This window comes from Cherax quadricarinatus, chromosome 13 (genome assembly GCF_038502225.1).
Source record: "Cherax quadricarinatus isolate ZL_2023a chromosome 13, ASM3850222v1, whole genome shotgun sequence".
In the NCBI taxonomy this organism is placed as follows: Eukaryota; Metazoa; Arthropoda; class Malacostraca; order Decapoda; family Parastacidae; genus Cherax; species Cherax quadricarinatus.
This window is the reverse complement of record NC_091304.1, coordinates 12,616,169-12,636,662: the sequence shown is the minus strand read 5'-3', so window position 1 is coordinate 12,636,662 and position 20,494 is coordinate 12,616,169. Positions and strand designations below refer to the sequence as shown.

The following is a 20,494-nucleotide window of genomic DNA, read 5'->3' as shown; positions in this document are numbered from 1 at the left end:
AAATAGTATATACTCATTATAGATAAAGCAGTCATAGTTGCTTTAATTGGTTATCATACGTTACTAATACTCAAAGTTAATTATCAAAATAAATCAGTTTACTACATATTTATTTTCAGATAAGTTACCACTGAAATATGAAAAAAAAATCTAACATTTTCTATAAAACCTTCATATAAACATAATACACAAATACTCTCTAAGGCTAATTATCCTAGCAACGAATAATTTTATAAGGTTTGAAAATACATAGGATAATTTACTATAGTAAATTTTTCCAGACATTTTTTTGTTAATATTTAAGAGAAGAACCATGAGTGAGAGAAGCTGTGTCTCCCTCACGTTGTTGTCAGTTCTTTCAGCAGGTGGAGCTGACTCCGGCGCCACTCTTATAGCAATTATGGTCAGTATTTTGCTCTCCAGCGTTGTATTTCATAGTTGTGAGAGGCATGGAGGAGTCCAGCATGGGAGTTGTGGTGTGAGTGTGAGTTATATATGGGTGAATGTGGTGAGGTGAGTGTAAGATGTGAGCCTCGTGGGTGATGGCGGCAGCTGCTTGTGTTAGTTATATGTGTTTGAGGCATTATTACCGTGTTCAGGCCCCGGGGTATTGGCTAGATTGTTAAATATATCTATTCCCCCAAGAATATGTTAGGTGAAGATACGGATGCGGTTAGAAATTGAGGAAAAGCTTCACAAGGAGCGACTAAGGATGTTGATCCGTGTAACTGTGTATCTGTTTTTCTAGCCAGATTATTTTGGGCTAAAGTTACCGACCCCTCAGGGAAGGTTCCTTGATGCTGGTGAGGGGCTCTTGGTCTAGGGAATTAGATCTGTGATCCAGTTCCCTGAATTAAGCCTGAATACCTTTCATCCCCTTCCCCCCACAAGTGCTGTATAATCCTTAAGGGTTTAGCGCTCCCCATGATTATAATAAAGTTACCAACACCTACTCAGCTGAATTGATTTCTTCGTTATTTTTACTTTTCAATACATACAACATGACTTGTGCCATAAAATGTGTGCAAATTTTAATTTGGGGAGATGTTAAAAAAAAAAAATGTTAAGGTAGGCTGTGTGTAGTAAAGGTTGTGATTTTATGTATATCTCAAATATATATATTGTAATCTGATCCTATCTTTAATGTCAGTAAAATTAACTAATTTTACCTCTCTCCTAGTACATATCTTTTATTGTAACTGCTTTTACATAGTTAGGATACTTACCTGTTTTTAACTTTTAAATATAAAAAGTACTTATCACAAGGACCCCAATGGAAATAAGTTTTTTTTTTTTTTTGTATGTTTTTGGGTTATCCCAGGTTCTCTACACATGCTGCTATGTGAGATAATCTATGTAACTATTTGTGTTTACCTGAATAAACTAATTTACTTGCCTACAGTAAGACTTTTTCAGTCGAGGAACTGACCCCCTCAAAACTAGGTCTTCAAGGATGATTGATTACAATTTCTTTATATCTCTACTGCTGCTGCTTCCTCCTCTGTACTCAGCTGAAGAGGCCTACTGTGTAGGTGAAGCATTTTGGATGATACATAAAGGAGGATGACAAAGCTAATCCAGTGCATCAAATCTATATTCTAGAAAGGTGTTTGTAGAATTAGGGGGGATATGATTGAGATGTATAACAGGGATATCTTGCTACTCCTACTTACACTTTGGTCACACTTCACAGACACGCACATGCATATATATATATACATACATCTAGGTTTTTCTCTTTTTTCTAAATAGCTCTTGTTCTTTTTTATTTCTTCTATTGTCCATGGGGAAGTGGAAAAGAATCTTTCCTCCGTAAGCCATGCGTGTCGTATGAGGCGACTAAAATGCCGGGAGCAATGGGCTAGTAACCCCTTCTCCTGTATACAATTACTAAAAAAGAGAAGAAGAAAAACTTTATAAAACTGGGTTGCTTAAATGTGCGTGGATGTAGTGCGGATGACAAGAAACAGATGATTGCTGATGTTATGAATGAAAAGAAGTTGGATGTCCTGGCCCTAAGCGAAACAAAGCTGAAGGGGGTAGGAGAGTTTCAGTGGGGGGAAATAAATGGGATTAAATCTGGAGTATCTGAGAGAGTTAGAGCAAAGGAAGGGGTAGCAGTAATGTTAAATGATCAGTTATGGAAGGAGAAAAGAGAATATGAATGTGTAAATTCAAGAATTATGTGGATTAAAGTAAAGGTTGGATGCGAGAAGTGGGTCATAATAAGCGTGTATGCACCTGGAGAAGAGAGGAATGCAGAGGAGAGAGAGAGATTTTGGGAGATGTTAAGTGAATGTATAGGAGCCTTTGAACCAAGTGAGAGAGTAATTGTGGTAGGGGACTTGAATGCTAAAGTAGGAGAAACTTTTAGAGAGGGTGTGGTAGGTAAGTTTGGGGTGCCAGGTGTAAATGATAATGGGAGCCCTTTGATTGAACTTTGTATAGAAAGGGGTTTAGTTATAGGTAATACATATTTTAAGAAAAAGAGGATAAATAAGTATACACGATATGATGTAGGGCGAAATGACAGTAGTTTGTTGGATTATGTATTGGTAGATAAAAGACTGTTGAGTAGACTTCAGGATGTACATGTTTATAGAGGGGCCACAGATATATCAGATCACTTTCTAGTTGTAGCTATACTGAGAGTAAAAGGTAGATGGGATACAAGGAGAATAGAAGCATCAGGGAAGAGAGAGGTGAAGGTTTATAAACTAAAAGAGGAGGCAGTTAGGGTAAGATATAAACAGCTATTGGAGGATAGATGGGCTAATGAGAGCATAGGCAATGGGGTCGAAGAGGTATGGGGTAGGTTTAAAAATGTAGTGTTAGAGTGTTCAGCAGAAGTTTGTGGTTACAGGAAAGTGGGTGCAGGAGGGAAGAGGAGCGATTGGTGGAATGATGATGTAAAGAGAGTAGTAAGGGAGAAAAAGTTAGCATATGAGAAGTTTTTACAAAGTAGAAGTGATGCAAGGAGGGAAGAGTATATGGAGAAAAAGAGAGAAGTTAAGAGAGTGGTGAAGCAATGTAAAAAGAGAGCAAATGAGAGAGTGGGTGAGATGTTATCAACAAATTTTGTTGAAAATAAGAAAAAGTTTTGGAGTGAGATTAACAAGTTAAGAAAGCCTAGAGAACAAATGGATTTGTCAGTTAAAAATAGGAGAGGAGAGTTATTAAATGGAGAGTTAGAGGTATTGGGAAGATGGAAGGAATATTTTGAGGAATTGTTAAATGTTGATGAAGATAGGGAAGCTGTGATTTCGTGTATAGGGCAAGGAGGAATAACATCTTGTAGGAGTGAGGAAGAGCCAGTTGTGAGTGTGGGGGAAGTTCGTGAGGCAGTAGGTAAAATGAAAGGGGGTAAGGCAGCCGGGATTGATGGGATAAAGATAGAAATGTTAAAAGCAGGTGGGGATATAGTTTTGGAGTGGTTGGTGCAATTATTTAATAAATGTATGGAAGAGGGTAAGGTACCTAGGGATTGGCAGAGAGCATGCATAGTTCCTTTGTATAAAGGCAAAGGGGATAAAAGAGAGTGCAAAAATTATAGGGGGATAAGTCTGTTGAGTGTACCTGGTAAAGTGTATGGTAGAGTTATAATTGAAAGAATTAAGAGTAAGACGGAGAATAGGATAGCAGATGAACAAGGAGGCTTTAGGAAAGGTAGGGGGTGTGTGGACCAGGTGTTTACAGTGAAACATATAAGTGAACAGTATTTAGATAAGGCTAAAGAGGTCTTTGTGGCATTTATGGATTTGGAAAAGGCGTATGACAGGGTGGATAGGGGGGCAATGTGGCAGATGTTGCAAGTGTATGGTGTAGGAGGTAGGTTACTGAAAGCAGTGAAGAGTTTTTACGAGGATAGTGAGGCTCAAGTTAGAGTATGTAGGAAAGAGGGAAATTTTTTCCCAGTAAAAGTAGGCCTTAGACAAGGATGTGTGATGTCACCGTGGTTGTTTAATATATTTATAGATGGGGTTGTAAGAGAAGTAAATGCGAGGGTTTTGGCAAGAGGCGTGGAGTTAAAAGATAAAGAATCACACACAAAGTGGGAGTTGTCACAGCTGCTCTTTGCTGATGACACTGTGCTCTTGGGAGATTCTGAAGAGAAGTTGCAGAGATTGGTGGATGAATTTGGTAGGGTGTGCAAAAGAAGAAAATTAAAGGTGAATACAGGAAAGAGTAAGGTTATGAGGATAACAAAAAGATTAGGTGATGAAAGATTGAATATCAGATTGGAGGGAGAGAGTATGGAGGAGGTGAACGTATTCAGATATTTGGGAGTGGACGTGTCAGCGGATGGGTCTATGAAAGATGAGGTGAATCATAGAATTGATGAGGGAAAAAGAGTGAGTGGTGCACTTAGGAGTCTGTGGAAACAAAGAACTTTGTCCTTGGAGGCAAAGAGGGGAATGTATGAGAGTATAGTTTTACCAACGCTCTTATATGGGTGTGAAGCGTGGGTGATGAATGTTGCAGCGAGGAGAAGGCTGGAGGCAGTGGAGATGTCATGTCTGAGGGCAATGTGTGGTGTGAATATAATGCAGAGAATTCGTAGTTTGGAAGTTAGGAGGAGGTGCGGGATTACCAAAACTGTTGTCCAGAGGGCTGAGGAAGGGTTGTTGAGGTGGTTCGGACATGTAGAGAGAATGGAGCGAAACAGAATGACTTCAAGAGTGTATCAGTCTGTAGTGGAAGGAAGGCGGGGTAGGGGTCGGCCTAGGAAGGGTTGGAGGGAGGGGGTAAAGGAGGTTTTGTGTGCGAGGGGCTTGGACTTCCAGCAGGCATGCGTGAGCGTGTTTGATAGGAGTGAATGGAGACAAATGGTTTTTAATACTTGACGTGCTGTTGGAGTGTGAGCAAAGTAACATTTATGAAGGGATTCAGGGAAACCGGCAGGCCGGACTTGAGTCCTGGAGATGGGAAGTACAGTGCCTGCACTCTGAAGGAGGGGTGTTAATGTTGCAGTTTAAAAACTGTAGTGTAAAGCACCCTTCTGGCAAGACAGTGATGGAGTGAATGATGGTGAAAGTTTTTCTTTTTCGGGCCACCCTGCCTTGGTGGGAATCGGCCGGTGTGATAATAAAAATAAAAATGTAAATAACATGCTAGAAATATCTGACTAAGACAGGATTCCCTTGGAAAATTTAGATCAGAAAGGGTATAGGAAAGCACTGGTTTTGTAATAGCTGTGGATGAGTGGAACAAACTACTGAATGACGTTGTTGAAGCAAAAACCTTGGGAAGATTTAAAAATAAGTTAGACAAACACAAGTTGGTGTGACTTAGACTTGCCTAGCATGGGCCAGTTGGCTTGCTCTTTCCTTGTTTCAAGTTAGCCTATTCAGGTATACACAAATACAGTTACATAAATTATCATACATGTGTAGAGAACCTGGGATAACCCAAAAAAGTCAGAGTGACTTATTTCAATGGGATCCTTTTACCTTATTATAATATAAAGGTTATAATATCTTATTATTCTGTAATGGAGATAACATCTTATTATCATACTAAAAAGACTATCTACTACACGAGGGTCATTACTAGGAATAAGGTAAAATTACATGTGTGTTAGCTAAACAAAATAAAAAAAATCATTCCCCTCCCTTTCTGTAGCTTCATTCATCATACACCTTTTGGCACTCTTCTTGAACTGGTTCATGCTATGACTGTCTTTGACACGTGTGGGCAGTTTGCTCCATTCCTTTATTGCTGTACGATAAAAGGTGTTTGAAGCCTGGCCACTGAAAAGCAGGGGTGTCACTAGCACGTTAAGAGACCATACAATAAGTGTCAGGGGCGCGAGACTGTTCAACTGCCTCCCAGCACACATAAGGGGGATTACCAACAGACCCCTGGCAGTCTTCAAGCTGGCACTGGACAAGCATCTAAAGTCAGTTCCTGATCAGCCGAGCTGTGGCTCGTATGTTGGTTTGCGTGCAGCCAGCAGCAACAGCCTGGTTGATCAGGCTCTGATCCACCAGGAGGCCTGGTCACAGACCGGGCCGCGGGGGCGTTGACCCCCGGAACTCTCTCCAGGTAAACTGACTGTGGGTACTACAAAGTTGTGTTCTCTATTCAAAACGTGGAAATAAGTCATTTCAACTATTGGGTTATCCTGGGTTATTTATATATTTAGGTTTGAGGGAGTGTCCTAGCTTATAAACAATGATATTTCTGTGCCCAGAATGCACATGTACCTTTCAGACCACTGTAAAACATATTTACAAGGATTTTTTTTTCCAAGGTGTAATACTCTAAGAAACAAGGAAATAAGTTGAATTGACTAAATTGGGTTAACCTATCTCAAATCTATAGTATTGGCTGCCAGTTAGTGTCATGAAAATGTAATTAATATGGAATAAATAAGGCATCTTCCTGGTAGCTCTCACCATATAGGTGGGAACACTTCCTGATTTCATTGTTTTCCCCATGCAGTGTAGACCTGCCTGGTCTTAGATGCTTCTTTTTTCCAAGACATGGGGGTTGTAGAAGACCTACAGTTGAGCCAACCTCAAAAACATTGGCAGGTGGTATATATGAGGGTATGAAAACTTTTGCACACTGGTACATTAGACAGTTAAATGGTTAACCCTTAAACTGTCCAAACGTAGATCTACGTTGACGTGCATAGTGCTCCAAACGTAGATCTATTTTTTTTTTACTTGCTTTCAGATGGAGAAAATAAAGGTCAGAGCGCTACGCACATGAACGTAGATATATGTTTGGACAGTTTAAGGGTTAAAAACTGAATAGTTTGAAATTGTTACTCAAAAATCTGCATTAAACTGCAGTTGACTGGTTGAATCTGTTGGGAGGGTGGGGGGAAAAGTGTTATAACTCTTTATTTTTATATATTGGGATATACAGTACGTACCTTTAATGTGAAGTTACTGTTCTCTGTTTATAGGGATGTTTAAACCTTTCTTTCATCTTGCAGACCTCAAAGCGTCGGAATAATGGACGATCCAAGCATGGACGAGGCCACACCAAACCTGTTCGTTGCACTAACTGTGGTCGATGTGTGCCTAAGGATAAGGCCATTAAAAAGTTTCAAATACGTAACATTGTAGAGGCAGCTGCAGTGAAAGATATTAATGAAGCTTCAGTTTATACTGGTAATCATCTCTGAACATTTTTAAGTACAGTAGTTATGGATTTTATTTTAAATGATACTGCATTTACTTATAAAAAAATTTATAATTTTGTTTGGTGAATTTGAATTTTTATCTGCATTATAACATTTAGTAAATGGCTTGAAATCAACTATATTAAAGATTTTATAATCCTGGATATGTTAATGGTTGTACTAATAAATTTTGCATACTGTACAATACTACTGTATTTAGCTTTTCATAGTGTTATTTTGTACATTTAACAAAATTACAGAATAATGTGTATAACCTTCCCCGAGTCGAGGCGAGTCGTGTATAACCTTCATGTGAAGGTATGTACAGTACATTGTATTGTACCAATACAGTACAAAGAATTTTGGTGCTGTCAAACCACATCATTTGTTACGTCATTATTCACTTACTTCAAGTGCTGCATCAGCCACACACGCACCACCTTTAAGTATATCTATTGCCTCAGTTTTTTCACTAGAGGCATAGTTTCAGGCTTCAACTCCTTGACACCTTCACATACGTAGCATTGGGGATAAAAAGATTGGAAATGGAGTGATAACACGAGAAATCATATGATAGTCCAATCAGCACGGGGAGGAAGGGTGTAAACAAAACTCGGTCTACCATTAAACAAGTACTGAGGCATGTGGGAGGGATACTGGCCCTCCTGTGCTTCTGCGATGGCTGGCCATGTAGCACAAGATGGAAATAGGTAGTCGCTGCAAAATGTGAAAATTTATAAAAAAAAAAGATTGGAAACATGCAAATGCAGTGGATGGAGGTGGAAAAGGTGGTGGTCTACCCTATTACTGTAATTTTTATGCAAATTCAAAGTTAAAAAAAAATGTATACACCCCCTTCCTGCATTTACTGTGTTAAAGAATGTTAGCAATTAACCATCATTGGTTCCTTGATAATATAATCCTTGTTATTAACCCTTTGAGGGTTTTCGTCGTACTAGTACGTCTTACGCGTAGGGGTTTTTGACGTACTAGTACTCATAAATTCTAGCGGCCTCAAATCTAGTGGGAGAAAGCTGGTAGGCCTTCATATGAAAGAATGGGTCTATGTGGTCAGTGTGCACAGTCTAAAAAAAATCCTGCAGCACACAGTGCAGAATGAGAAAAAAAAAACTGACCATTTTTTTTTAATAAATCAGCGACTTTGCAGTGTATTTTCGTATGGTATTTATTGTTGTATTCTAGTTTTCTTGGTCTCATTTTATAGAATGGAAGACATATTACAGAAATTGAGATGATTTTGACTGGTTTTACAAAGAAAAGTGCCTTGAAATTGAGCTCAAAGTAGCAGAAATGTTCGATTTTTACCAAACTTCAAAAGTACACAAATCGTGCCAAGCGTGCAATACACGTCAACTGGTGAGTCTAATATTCTTTCACAAGTGCACCAATAATATTTATACCATTTTTTACACTAATGCAGTAGTCTGCATAACAGTAAATCTTATATTTTTTGTGAAAATAAAAATTCAAAGTGGAAAGCAAAAGAATATAAGAGGGGCCTTGAGACGTTACTAATGACTAGAGGAAATGTCATTTTAGTGCTAGGAATGTCTTTCTTGTTTATTCTGGACCCTATTTGGAAATTGGCATCTTTTGAAATTTGTGTGAAATTGGCAAAATTGCTAAATTCTGATCACTGTACTGGATAGTTGAATTTCATAAATGAGTGGTTTCTTGCACCCATTCGATAGAAAAAATGGAGTTCTAGCGAAATATTCATGTTTTTTGTAGACTAGTACAGTGAAATTGGCCGAAAATGGGGCTCAAAGTGGGCAAAATCGCCAATGCGTAAACATCGCCGAGACCGCTAACTTTGCGAGAGCATAATTCCCTAAGTTTTCTATCAAATTTCAAACTTTTGGTGTCTTTATAATCGGGAAAAGATTCTCTATCTTTTCATAAGAGAAAATAATTTTTTTTTTTTTTTAAATTTGGCCGACCCTGAGAACGAGTTTCGGAGAGGGCCTGTCGACCCTCAAAGGGTTAAAGATGTTTGACAGAAATCTTTAAAGGCAGTGTATATGTAGATCAGTTTGTATAAGTTAATCCTCACATGCTGTACTCAGAGAAAAATGTGTGTTGTATATACTATAGAGTATGCTTAGTAGAATACACAAATATCCTGCATTTTAGAAGACTGAAATTTATGATGATGTTTTGGTCCGACTTGGACCATTGACCATTAATTTGTGTGTTCCAGTCATGGCACCTGCCTTTTTATTCTTTACTGTGTTGAGGTTAATTTTAAATTTCACATTGCATGTATTGTTCAGACGGCCTTGGAACCACCTTATCAACACATGATTAAGGTTAAAACTCTATTTTAAATAGAGGGAAGAGGGGTGCCCTGTAATGCAGATTGTCAGTTAGATTTGAATGATTGTTTTCATGATTGCCACAACAATGAATAATTCTGTAATCTGCAATAAATTTACTCACTAGACCATACAAATAAAGGAAAATTCTGAATTTAATGGATAAAGATTTTTTTCCAGCAGACTAACAATAATAGATAATTCTGAAAAATAACATTGTCCTTTAAATTCAAAATAACTTTATTTAGAGGACAGTAACAAAAATTAACAAGTCTGGATTTAACTGACTTTGTTAGTAGTTATTGGACTTTTGTATAGACAATTAATTGTGTATATTAAATCTGAAATCCATTGAATAAAGGTTTTACTGTATTTTTATTGAATCGTGTTGAAATTTGGTCATCAGCTCCTTTAGCTGGTGTCTATGTGTACGGCACGAAGATAAACTGCTGCTTGATCCAGGGCATGTTCTCCTGAATATTGCCCTCTATGAAGTAGCACACACTTGTTAAGAATGCCTTTAAAATGAAGTAAGATCATAATGGAGGACTACCATGTAGTACTCTGTATATGAGGTTATTCCAGGTTGCTGTTGAAATGGTGTGAATGGAATAATACAAATAATATTGACTTTTAAAAAAAAAGGGTGGTGAGAAATTTAAAATTACAGATTTTTTATATACCTGTGATGTATGGGATTGAAGCGTATAGCTAGTACATATATTTATAAAAGGTTTAAATGAATGAATTGTTTGAATGTGTGGATGTAGTATAGATAAGAGTTAATTGTGACTTTTGAATGAAAAGCTGGGTGTCCTAGCTGTAAGCAAAACAAAGCTGAAGTGGATAGGTTTTCAATAGGGGGGTGGGGGGAATTGGGATTAGGTCAGGAGTATCAGAAATTTAAGGAAGGGGTATTAGTAATGTTGAATGATCAGTTATGGAAGTAATGGAGGAAATGTAGATGTATAAATTCAAAGATTTTGGATTGCTTATACACCCAGGGCAAAGAGAGAGGGTGAGATATTAAGTGTGTTTAGGGAGTTTAATACATGTACTCTGATAATTATGCTGTACCTGTACCTAAATATACTTACACACTGTGCTGGCATGTAGGTACACATTAAAATCACTAAGAATCTCTCTACTCATAACACCATAGTAATACTATGTAATAATAATCTCTCTTGAGCACATTAAATGTCTTATTTTACGTTAATAAATCATTTTCGTTAATCCATCTATGACATTTTCTTCAAAATTATATAAAAATGCGTTACATAGCATATAAACATTATACATACACCCACAGAATAAAAATTGACATAAATATGAGATTTGTTTACAAAGCGGCTCTGTAGGAGTGTCGGAAGAATTACATTTTCTCTAGTCAAACACTGGGGGATAACTGTAGATAAATATTCCTTTCGTATGCCTTCACTCTATATATAGCAATTCACAACCCTTGTGGGTTTAGTGCTTCTTTTTTATTACGAGTATAATTGTAATAACTTGTAATAATAATTTTTAATAATTTGTAATAATAATAATAATTTGTCAGCATCATTCCTTCTAAAAATTACATTCTACTGTATTATTCTACTGTACCACAGTGGAGACAACTTGCACACAATGTAAGGTGTTTGTATGAATGTTTATGAACCACAACTAGATGCATCGTCTGTTTACATACTGGGTGGGGTAGCCAGACTGGCTTCCCTACACTACGCTACCTACCACACCACTTTCTACAAATAAATACTTTTCACCTTTCACCCTACATTAAGACTACAAATATTTTAAGGTAAGTAATGAGTGTATTGTATATGCATTTTATCACTATTTAAGCATCGTTGTAGTATTATGTGTGGGTGGGGTGGCCAGGAGGGCTACCACACCTAACTTCTTATAGTAAATGCTACTCACCTTTTGCCCTACATTAAGACTATGAATATTTTGAGATAAATAATGAGTACTGTGTGTGTATTTTACTTTTTATTGTTTTTAATGCCTAAGTTCTATTGCTAACTTAATATATGTTAGTGTAAACTTGTCATCTGGCTGTTTAGCTAGAACTTCTTTTATTCTATCAATTGAGTACAAGAAACTGCCCATTTACCTATTTTTTTAATTCTTTGATCCTGGGAGCAAGGTTGCGAGCAGGGGTCTTGACCCTCAAAAGGTTGAATGTCGCAGTGCCGTTGGCTAGACTGTGATGTCATAAGCAATGACTGCTTCTTTTTCGGGTCACCTTGCCTCAGTGGGAGATGGTCTTAAAAATGAATTCAGGCAAAATGGGTTGAAAGGGGAGAAAGTTATCATAATTTCTTGGTTGATGAGTGGTTAGTTGAGTAATTGAAGTCATTATGTTTGCTTGAAATTTGTGTTAAGGTTAGCCAGATATTAGGTAAATGGACATGTACACAAATAAGACATTATGCTGCAGTGTTTCATATATCAGGCATTTTAGGCCAATGCAAGCCATGCATGGACATGCATAAATGGAGCAAAACAAAATTTCTGGAAGGTGGGGCAATCTTAAGGAGGTGGTGGTGGTAGTTGTAGTGTGAGCCTGCAGTGATTATTAGTAATGTAGTTTGAAAGTTTAATTTATTTAGGAATCTTTTTTTTTTTTCTTGCTTTTGCTTTGCAGGTAGCAAGAAGTTATTCAAAGGCTCAGTGTGAAGGCTTTCTATGGACAATGCTTGAAATGTTCATTAAGTTGCATTGTCCAGTAAGTTGATTAATCATGTGTAGCTAAATGGCCATATGTACTGCAAATAAAATATTTATGCAGCTACAATTGCTCGCCAGGAGCTTTGTCATACCAGTACATTGTGTGGACACATGTCCACTTAAATATTTAACATTTGTAATATTGGTAATAATTTATGTAGCAGTGTCCATTTCAAGCATGTCACTTGAAGACCTTTCTCCACACTCACAGCTTTTGCAATATACAGATTTTTCTTACTGTATATCCTTGCCAAAATGGTGATCTCTAAATCTATGTGAACACAATTCCCCCAGTCATAACTCCTCCTGCTTCTTACTTGCTCATCCACCACTAACTACTAATGCTTCAACTTCTGCTACAGCTAATAACACTGCTGTTACCTTCAAGGATGTCCTGCCCTTCAGAAACCTCAACTTAATTCCTCATATACCCAGTATCAGTACTTTATATGTTTGTATCCTTTTGAAGCCAGTGAGAGAATGTGTTTTTGCACATGTCTGTTTACCTAAAAATTGTGGGTGATCTTGCCAATAATTTGGTTAACTAGATGTGTGTTCTGGATGGGTGGGGGGAAAGGGGATTGTAGTCCAGAGGTCACTTGGATTGATATCCATGTACTTCTGCTAAGCTTGCTATTGAATGAGTGATGAGTGTCTCCTATGGGTTGTCTCGAATGTTTATATAGGTGGTTTGTCGTTTAACAAATACTCATTTTCACTACTTAATCTTCTTTTTTTTTTCCCCTGCAGTTTACCAGTTGCCCAAATTGTACATCAAGCAGCATTACTGTGTTTCTTGTGCTATTCACTCCAAGGTGGTGAGGAACCGCAGCCGCAAGGCCCGGAAGATCCGCACCCCACCACCTCGTTTCCCACGTGCTCAAGTAAGTGATGGAGGCTTGTGCTTTCCTCTTAGTATTTAAGGTGTGTTTTGGTTTATATATAAGTAAAATCTGGCAATTTCTCAGATATTGATTAGTGTAAAGGAGTTAAGTAGTGATGCAAGCCTAGTATTCATTGCTGCTACAATCCTGCTGTTTGCTGTTGAATCCATTTTTTTTTTTTTTTTTTCCTAGAAATCTTGGACGACCTGTTCATAAATCAATCTTGCTCTTCAAAGTTCCTCACCTTTTCATAACATTGCTGTTTCTATGGTTGACAGTACAGTAATTCATCAAACCACATTAATTACCAAAAGATTACTGTTAATGTGCTTAGATAACTCGTCATATAGCAGATATTCATTTGGCATTGAATATCATTCAGTTTTGGCATTGACACTTGCTTATTTAGTGAAAAAAATATTCTGTAATTCAATATTGTCCACTTAGGCCAATAACCAATTGGCTCTACTATTTGCCATTTTATCAACTGAAAGGAAACTGCGGCCATACCCCGTTGAAAACACCGCATCTCGTCTGGTCATCGAAGTTAAGCACCGGTGGGTCTGGTTAGTACGTGGATTGGGTGACTACCTTGGAGCAACAGATGCCGTTGATGTTTTTTATAGGTAGTAGATTGGTTGGCCTCAGTCATCCATAGTTCTTATCTTTGAAGACGTTGACACTGGGGATTATATTTTTCAAACTGCTCTGTTCTTTGTTGAATATTTGTATTCACAACAAACCTACAAATTTGGAGTTGAACACTAGATGGAATTGCAGACCAAGATCATCACGTCACAACTTGATAACAGTTCAGAACATCTAGTATTGTCTTGCATTTGTGGGTTGGCTGTGAAATGTTTCAGCTACGGCATTGATTTTTTATTAATCATCTTTATTTACCTTGACTATTGTATTTGGTTTCTTTATATTGTCTTACTTGTTTCCAATGTATCAGGGGTGAGAATTTTCAGATTTGTAATTTGTACTGTCTACAGGCATTTTTTATACAGTGAAAAACCAAGAACACACGAGATAGTTGCCACACACACTCATGTTTGTTTTTTATTATAACAAATGATAGGAGACGTTTTAATTCTGTTATTGCTACCTTAATAGTCTTTGAATATGCATTCCCATCAGTAGCTGGAATTACCCTAGACCTGGCAGCAGTAGTAATGAGGTTTTGTATAAACTACTTTGTATAGTGTTTTTGGTAATGTAAGACTGCAGATCTTATTGTCTAGGAAAATTTCCAGTTCTGTTGGAACCTCAGATCTGCTGCAGCTCAGTATAAAATAAAACTGGTGAATGAAAGTGGAGAATTGTAATGTAAAATTGCTTGCCGTGATAGGTAAAGTGATCAATAAGAATGTACTGAAAAAAACATTGAAAATAATTGTCAAGCATTTTGCAGGTTAAAACTAAAACCGGTCATAGTACAGTAAATGATCAGTCATCCCAATTTTGTTTCACTTGATAGCATAGTCAGTCAGGTAAGGGGCATAACATAGGTATTCAGTGTTATAAAAAAAAAAATTCTTGCAAAATGTGAATTTAATGTTCATCTTGATGTCTTAATGCCTGTACCCACTTCCTCATGGGAGGTTCTGTGATGCTTGTGAGGGGCTCTTGATCTAAGGAATTGGACCCATGGTTCACTTGGATTGAACCCAAGTGCCTCATTCCCTCAGGCATTATATGACCCTTAACAGTTTAATGGTTCCCCCCTTGAATGTAATAATTTTTACTTTTATTTTTTTAATTTGAGGTGGTTTCATCAGTTTAGTAGCTTGGAAGTTTTTGGAGAATGCATTTTTCATTTATGCTTAAGTATGGATTTTAATTCTGACCCTTTAGTGCTCCTACAGCCCATCTCTGCTGTGTTGAGCATTCACTCATTATATGGCTGCTTAAAAATAGTGAAGCCTCCTTGTTTACTAAATTTCTTTTCTAACTAGCATTTCACTAAAATGTGCTTCTTAGTATTACCATATTTCAGTACTTGCAGTTATCAAAATCTTACAGATGCTTACATGACTTAATACAGCCTGTTCTAGCATATTAATTTGTTTATATCTGGGAGGGTTTGTTTTTATAAGAGTTCATTCACTCTGGTGGAAGGTAGGAGGGGTAGGGGTTGTCTCAGGAACAGCTGGAGGGAAGGGTTAAATCTTAAGGGCTTAAGTATACAGCAGGCAGGTGAACTCATCTGTATTTTTTGGCCTCATTCAAGTCACACACAGGCAACCTGTGGCCTTGGATGGTCTCCTTTCCTTCCTGCTCTGGAATTCTGAGGTTAGGAGTGAATGGAGACAACTGGTTTTTAATGGACATGCTGTTTGGAGTGAGGAAGGTAACTTTTTTGAAGGTACACTTGGTGAGGGGGAGGATGTGTTAGCCAGCTTGGAGTCCTGGGGATGGGAAGGGCAGTGCCTTCATTCTGGAGGAGGAGGAGGTAGAGATGTTAAAGTTAAAAGGTAATTTGATTCTGGTTTCCAAACAGCTCTGGAAGGATACGAAGTGAATGAAGGTAAATATGTTTTCTTTGGGTCCCTCTAACTTGGTGGCTCGCTGTTAAGTAAGAAAAAATATCATGAAATAAGAGAAAATACCAAAGGATTAGCAGTGAACTTGCATGTTAGAGGACAAGAGAATGTAAGAATTATAGGAGGATAAGCTTTTAGTATACCAGGAAATGTGTGGTAGAATTATTGAGGGTTAGGGGTAAAACAAAGTATGATTCTAGAGGCACGAGATTTAGGAAGGGAAGGGGATGTGTAGACCAAACTTGCCTGCCACATCACCCACAACTGTTTAACCCCCTTTTTAACATTTAGGTCCTTACAACTATTCGTCTAACTTGGCTCAAAACTCCTATATATTTTTGACATCTGCTAAAACCTCTTACACACTCCTCACCCCTGGTGCATACTCACTATAATCCACTTCTTACATCTTATCTTTATTATAACCCACTTAATTCGTGTTGATGTACTTATAATCCTGTTTCTTTCTATAGTTCATCCTTATATATTACTGTTATTCCTTCCTTAGCTGTGATTCAGATACACCCAGTCCCATTTACCCCTCCCTATTGATATTTTACTCCTTTGAGCTTTCATTTGCTTAGTGCTGGTACAACCAACTTTTTAATTTACAACTTCAACAATTAATGCTTTATCTGTACTACATCCATGCACATTTCAACACCCTTCTCTCTTGTTTTTTTTTAACTGAAGGGGGGGGGGGTACAAGCTTCTTGCTCCAAGCATTTTAGTTGCCTTTGTGACATGTAGCTGTCTTCCACCGAGGCAGGGTGACCCGAAAAAGGAGAAACTCATCCATAATAATTTTTTTTTTATTTAGTAATTTATACAGAAGTTACTAGCCCCACGTTCCTGGCGTTTTAGTTGCCTCGTGTGACATGCATGGCTTGAATTTGATTTTAAGAGTTAACCAATTTTACTAATATTTTCTTGTGCTGTTATTTTAAAATAACATTGAATATCAAATGTTATTTTTCAGTTAAAATTAACATTTTTATGAGTAATAATGTTAACATGAAATTAACTGCAGCCCAGCCCTTGTAAAAGATTTATTATAAAACCTGTTTGCCATATGGCTGATACCCTGCCCCTCCAAAAAAAAAAAAAAAAAAAAAAAAAAACTCCTTAAAGTTACAAGATATTGACAGTGAAGAAAGGTCTTAGCAGTTGGCTCCCATGGCCCCAGGGATATTTTTGTTCATTCTCACCCCTGATGTGTATACATTTATTTCTGTCTAAGTAGGTGGTGATTAATTTTTAACGTGTGCAGAAGTCTTGAGCAATGTTTCAAATTTTCTTTAGTTGGTTGGGTCTGAAGATAAAGTAGTTTTGAAAATGGCTGATAGCTGAAATATTTGGAGTACCTTGCATGCACCATCCTGCATTGATGTGCAGAAAAGGTGGTACAAATAGATGTGATGGTAATTAGTAATTAATTGCTTTTAGACCAAAATTGTGCAAAGTATGTCTCTCAGTTTTGTTGAACATTGTTTTTTGAAACGTAGAATTATTCTCCATGTTTGTCCTTTTGTTTAACCCCTATAACCAGCAATTGATTAAACTTGGAAGTAATGAAATTGCCAGAATTTTTATTCATTTTATGATACTGGACACTACTAAAAAGTTTTTATGCTAGTTTATTTAATTTTCAAGTATTTCAAAGTTTTTACTTAAAGTTAAAATCCTGAATGGGTTTGAGAAGGATAAGCGTGGTTGAAGTGCACCTTATCTGGTTTTATAGTTTCAGTATGCAAGCCTCAGTTATACTTTGAATGAAAATTTAATCCAAAAATTATAGTAAGGAAAATCAACTCTCTCGTATAATGTAAACATTTTTCTTTTAGTAAATAATTGTTGGTGTAAGTCCTTGTAAAAATTGATTTATTGCTCATCAGTATACTCTAGTTAAATAAATGAAGTTATGAAGTGTATAGCTTTAATGTAAATTTGGGAATGCTGGAAAGGTTGTGTATTCCACCTGCTGGATAGTGAAATAGATGTAGATATATATTTAAATTTTTATACAGTGTATTAGGCAGTGTTCTTATGGGCTAACCTCATTATAGGTAAAGTTACTTGTCACCACTGCAAAATTATGACACGTCTAAATACATGTGGAATATATATCTATGTATAAAACATTTTTTAGACATGTTACATCTTTATTAATTATCTTAATTGAATGCTTATGGTTGTAAATTTGTTAACATTTCTTCTTACTTTGCAGGACACCCGCCCACGTCCCAACTAAATGAAAGAATTTCAGTAAAAAAAAAAAATCTTTTATTTATCCTAGTCTTAGTCTATGCATTTTCAGCTACAATGCTGAAATAGGAATTACTGGGCCTCTATTTTAATTGTAAATGAACAGATATGCTCATAGCTGGTTGTAATCTTCTAATAACCAAATACTGTATTAAAAGATTAATCATTATGTATCTGGTAAACATACTAGGTGTTGATATTTTTCATGCTGCCACAGCTGTTTTCCTATCTGATGAAATTGACTCCCTCAAAGTGGGGGGACATGATTACTGTTTAGCTTGGTTCTAATGTTCCTTATGATTGTGTTGGTTGTGGTAGTTGCTATGTTCCAAAGAGAATAGTGTGGTGATGAATGTGTTGTACTCTTGGAGAGGCTTTACATTCTAGGAGTGGCAGTTTATTGGTGTGATTCATGGTGTTTCAGTTCATCTCCCATTTCCCTCAGGTAGGTTCCTTGATACCATTGAGGGGCTTTTGATCCAAAAAAAATTTGGACCTGACTCCCCCTTATATTGGATCAAACCTAATTGCCTGTCAGGTGCTATATGACCCCTATGGGCTTAGTGCTCCCTATTCAAACTGATTTCCTTCTAACCAATACGTGGACATCTATACGTTTAGTACTTCCCTTGTAAGAGTCCTTTCCCATTATTGGCCAAATTAGTATTGCACAGTGGTCTTTTTTTAGTCTAAGCATGTGGTTTTGCCAATACTTCCTTGCAAGGGAGATAGTGTATTTTAATGTCAGTGAAAGACTCCTGGTTCAAGCCTGATACTTCCCATTACCCAAGTGGTGTTTGACCTCTTTGGATGTAGCACTTTATATAAGCCTGGAAGTGCTAAACCCTTCGAGGGGAGGTCTCTTGATCTGAAGAATTAGACCTTGGGTCATATCTAAATATTCTCTTAGCCCTCAAAGGAGGTTCCTTGAAGTTGGTGAGGGGATCTTGATATAGGGAATTGGATCTGTGCTCTAGTTTCCTGAATTGAGCCTGAATGCCTCCTCCTCCCCCCCCCCCTACACACACACGTGCTGTACAATCCTATGGGTTTAGCACTCCCCCGCAGCGCTGTATAGCCCTTGTGGCTTAGCGCTTCTTTTTTTATTATAATAGCACTCCCCATGATTATAACAAGATGTCCTCATATTCCATTTGGCCACTATTTGGAGATATTCGTTCTCGTCTTCTTTTTTTCCTACAAGGTTATGATTCCTAACTTTAATTTACAAGCTAAGAGCTGTTATCCACATCAGCTTACTTAAAAGCCATTTTATTGTTTAGATAGACAAATAGGGAACAGGATGATGTAGCCATCTATGAGCCAGTGACTTTATTTGGTCAATTGATTATTTCATTGATATAGTTATGCTTTATGAACATATTCCAGACTCCAGTGATCCTAGGAATAAGTGATCTCAGATGAAGTTGATGTTCTGGAGAAAGTTGTAGGTGAGATGAAGGGGGATGAGACAGGCAGTCCAAGAAAATGGAGCATACTAGAGGTGTGAGTATACTTGTGCCACATCCAGAATCTTGCCACCTCTACTGTCGAGCAAAAGAGTTTAGTCTGAGTACTGTAAGCTTCCTGGCTAATTTTGCAAGATTTACAATATGGTTCTTCATAGTCAGTTTGAAGTTTAAATTTCACCCAAAGGATATATACTTCATCCCTGGGTATCAGCACACACTACTGCATCAACATTACCATTATGGTGCCTAGAAACCATTGTTTTTCTCAGCAGGTGTGACCTGCCATTGTTTTTCTTCTGGGCTGATATAGCTGTAAGCTGCTGATTGATGCAACTTAGAGCAGTTGGCATTTCCTCTTTGATGAGTAAATGTCAGAGTAGTTGTCTGCATGTACATAAGATTGAGATGAGTTGAAGGGCTTTAAAGCAGACATTCCATCACAATGGCCCATTCACACTTCACTGAAACATTTGCACCAAGTGTGTCTTGCTGATTGTCCTGTTGAGAACTACACTTCGAACTACCTAGCGCTGTATAGCACTTGTGGCTTAGCGCTTCTTTTTGATTATAATAATTCGAACTACCTTGAAGGCAATCACTGAGGAAGCATATTCAAAGAGCTGGTGACTCCTAGCACTTGCAGTTTTGTCAAGAGTCAAGTGCTGCATGGTCCCAGTGGGTTTAGCACTTCGTTATGACTAATAATTTGTCGAGTTCCTGGTGCCATATTTAGTTAAAAACATCAATGTCCAGTGCTACTACATAGCCGAACTTGGATTCATCCAGTGACAGGTGCCACATATTGGGGAGGTTTAACAGCAGAGCAACCTCTTCAAGGGGGGCTCCTTGTTGTGAAGAGGCTCTTGGTCTGAGGAATCAGACCTGTCGGTCTCCTTCCTCAGACCGAACCTAATTACCCCCCAATCCCCCCCTCCCTATCCCATCCTCCCCTTTTTCCTTTCCTCCTCCCCACCCCTCCCTTTTGCCCTTCCTCTTTTTGGCCTTTGGGATTTCTCCCACAGGCGCGCTAGTTCCTAGGTAGGGGAAAGGATACCGGGGTCCATCCCATTCCGTTGAGGTTCTTGGCAGTGGCGTAGTTTGCCGTGGAATCTGGATG

The 20,494-nt window shown here is 37.7% G+C and overlaps 1 protein-coding gene across 4 annotated transcripts; it reads left to right on the top strand.

Moving 5' to 3' along the window:
- Positions 1–266: 266 nt before the first annotated feature.
- On the top strand, positions 267–18,025 carry RpS26 (ribosomal protein S26). Of its 4 annotated transcripts, none has more exons than XM_053776548.2 (5): positions 267–403; positions 6,947–7,124; positions 12,958–13,091; positions 13,586–13,657; positions 17,868–17,904. In XM_053776548.2, exons 1-4 carry the CDS (start codon positions 314–316, stop codon positions 13,607–13,609), a joined length of 426 nt encoding a protein of 141 aa, XP_053632523.1. In that variant the 5' UTR covers positions 267–313; the 3' UTR covers positions 13,610–13,657; positions 17,868–17,904. The 4 variants fall into 4 exon arrangements, with proteins under 4 accessions (XP_053632523.1, XP_053632524.1, XP_053632522.1 ...); XM_053776549.2 differs by having other exon boundaries at positions 13,586–13,648; positions 17,868–17,886; XM_053776547.2 differs by lacking the exon at positions 13,586–13,657 and having other exon boundaries at positions 17,868–18,025.
- The last annotated feature ends 2,469 nt before the right edge of the window (positions 18,026–20,494 follow it).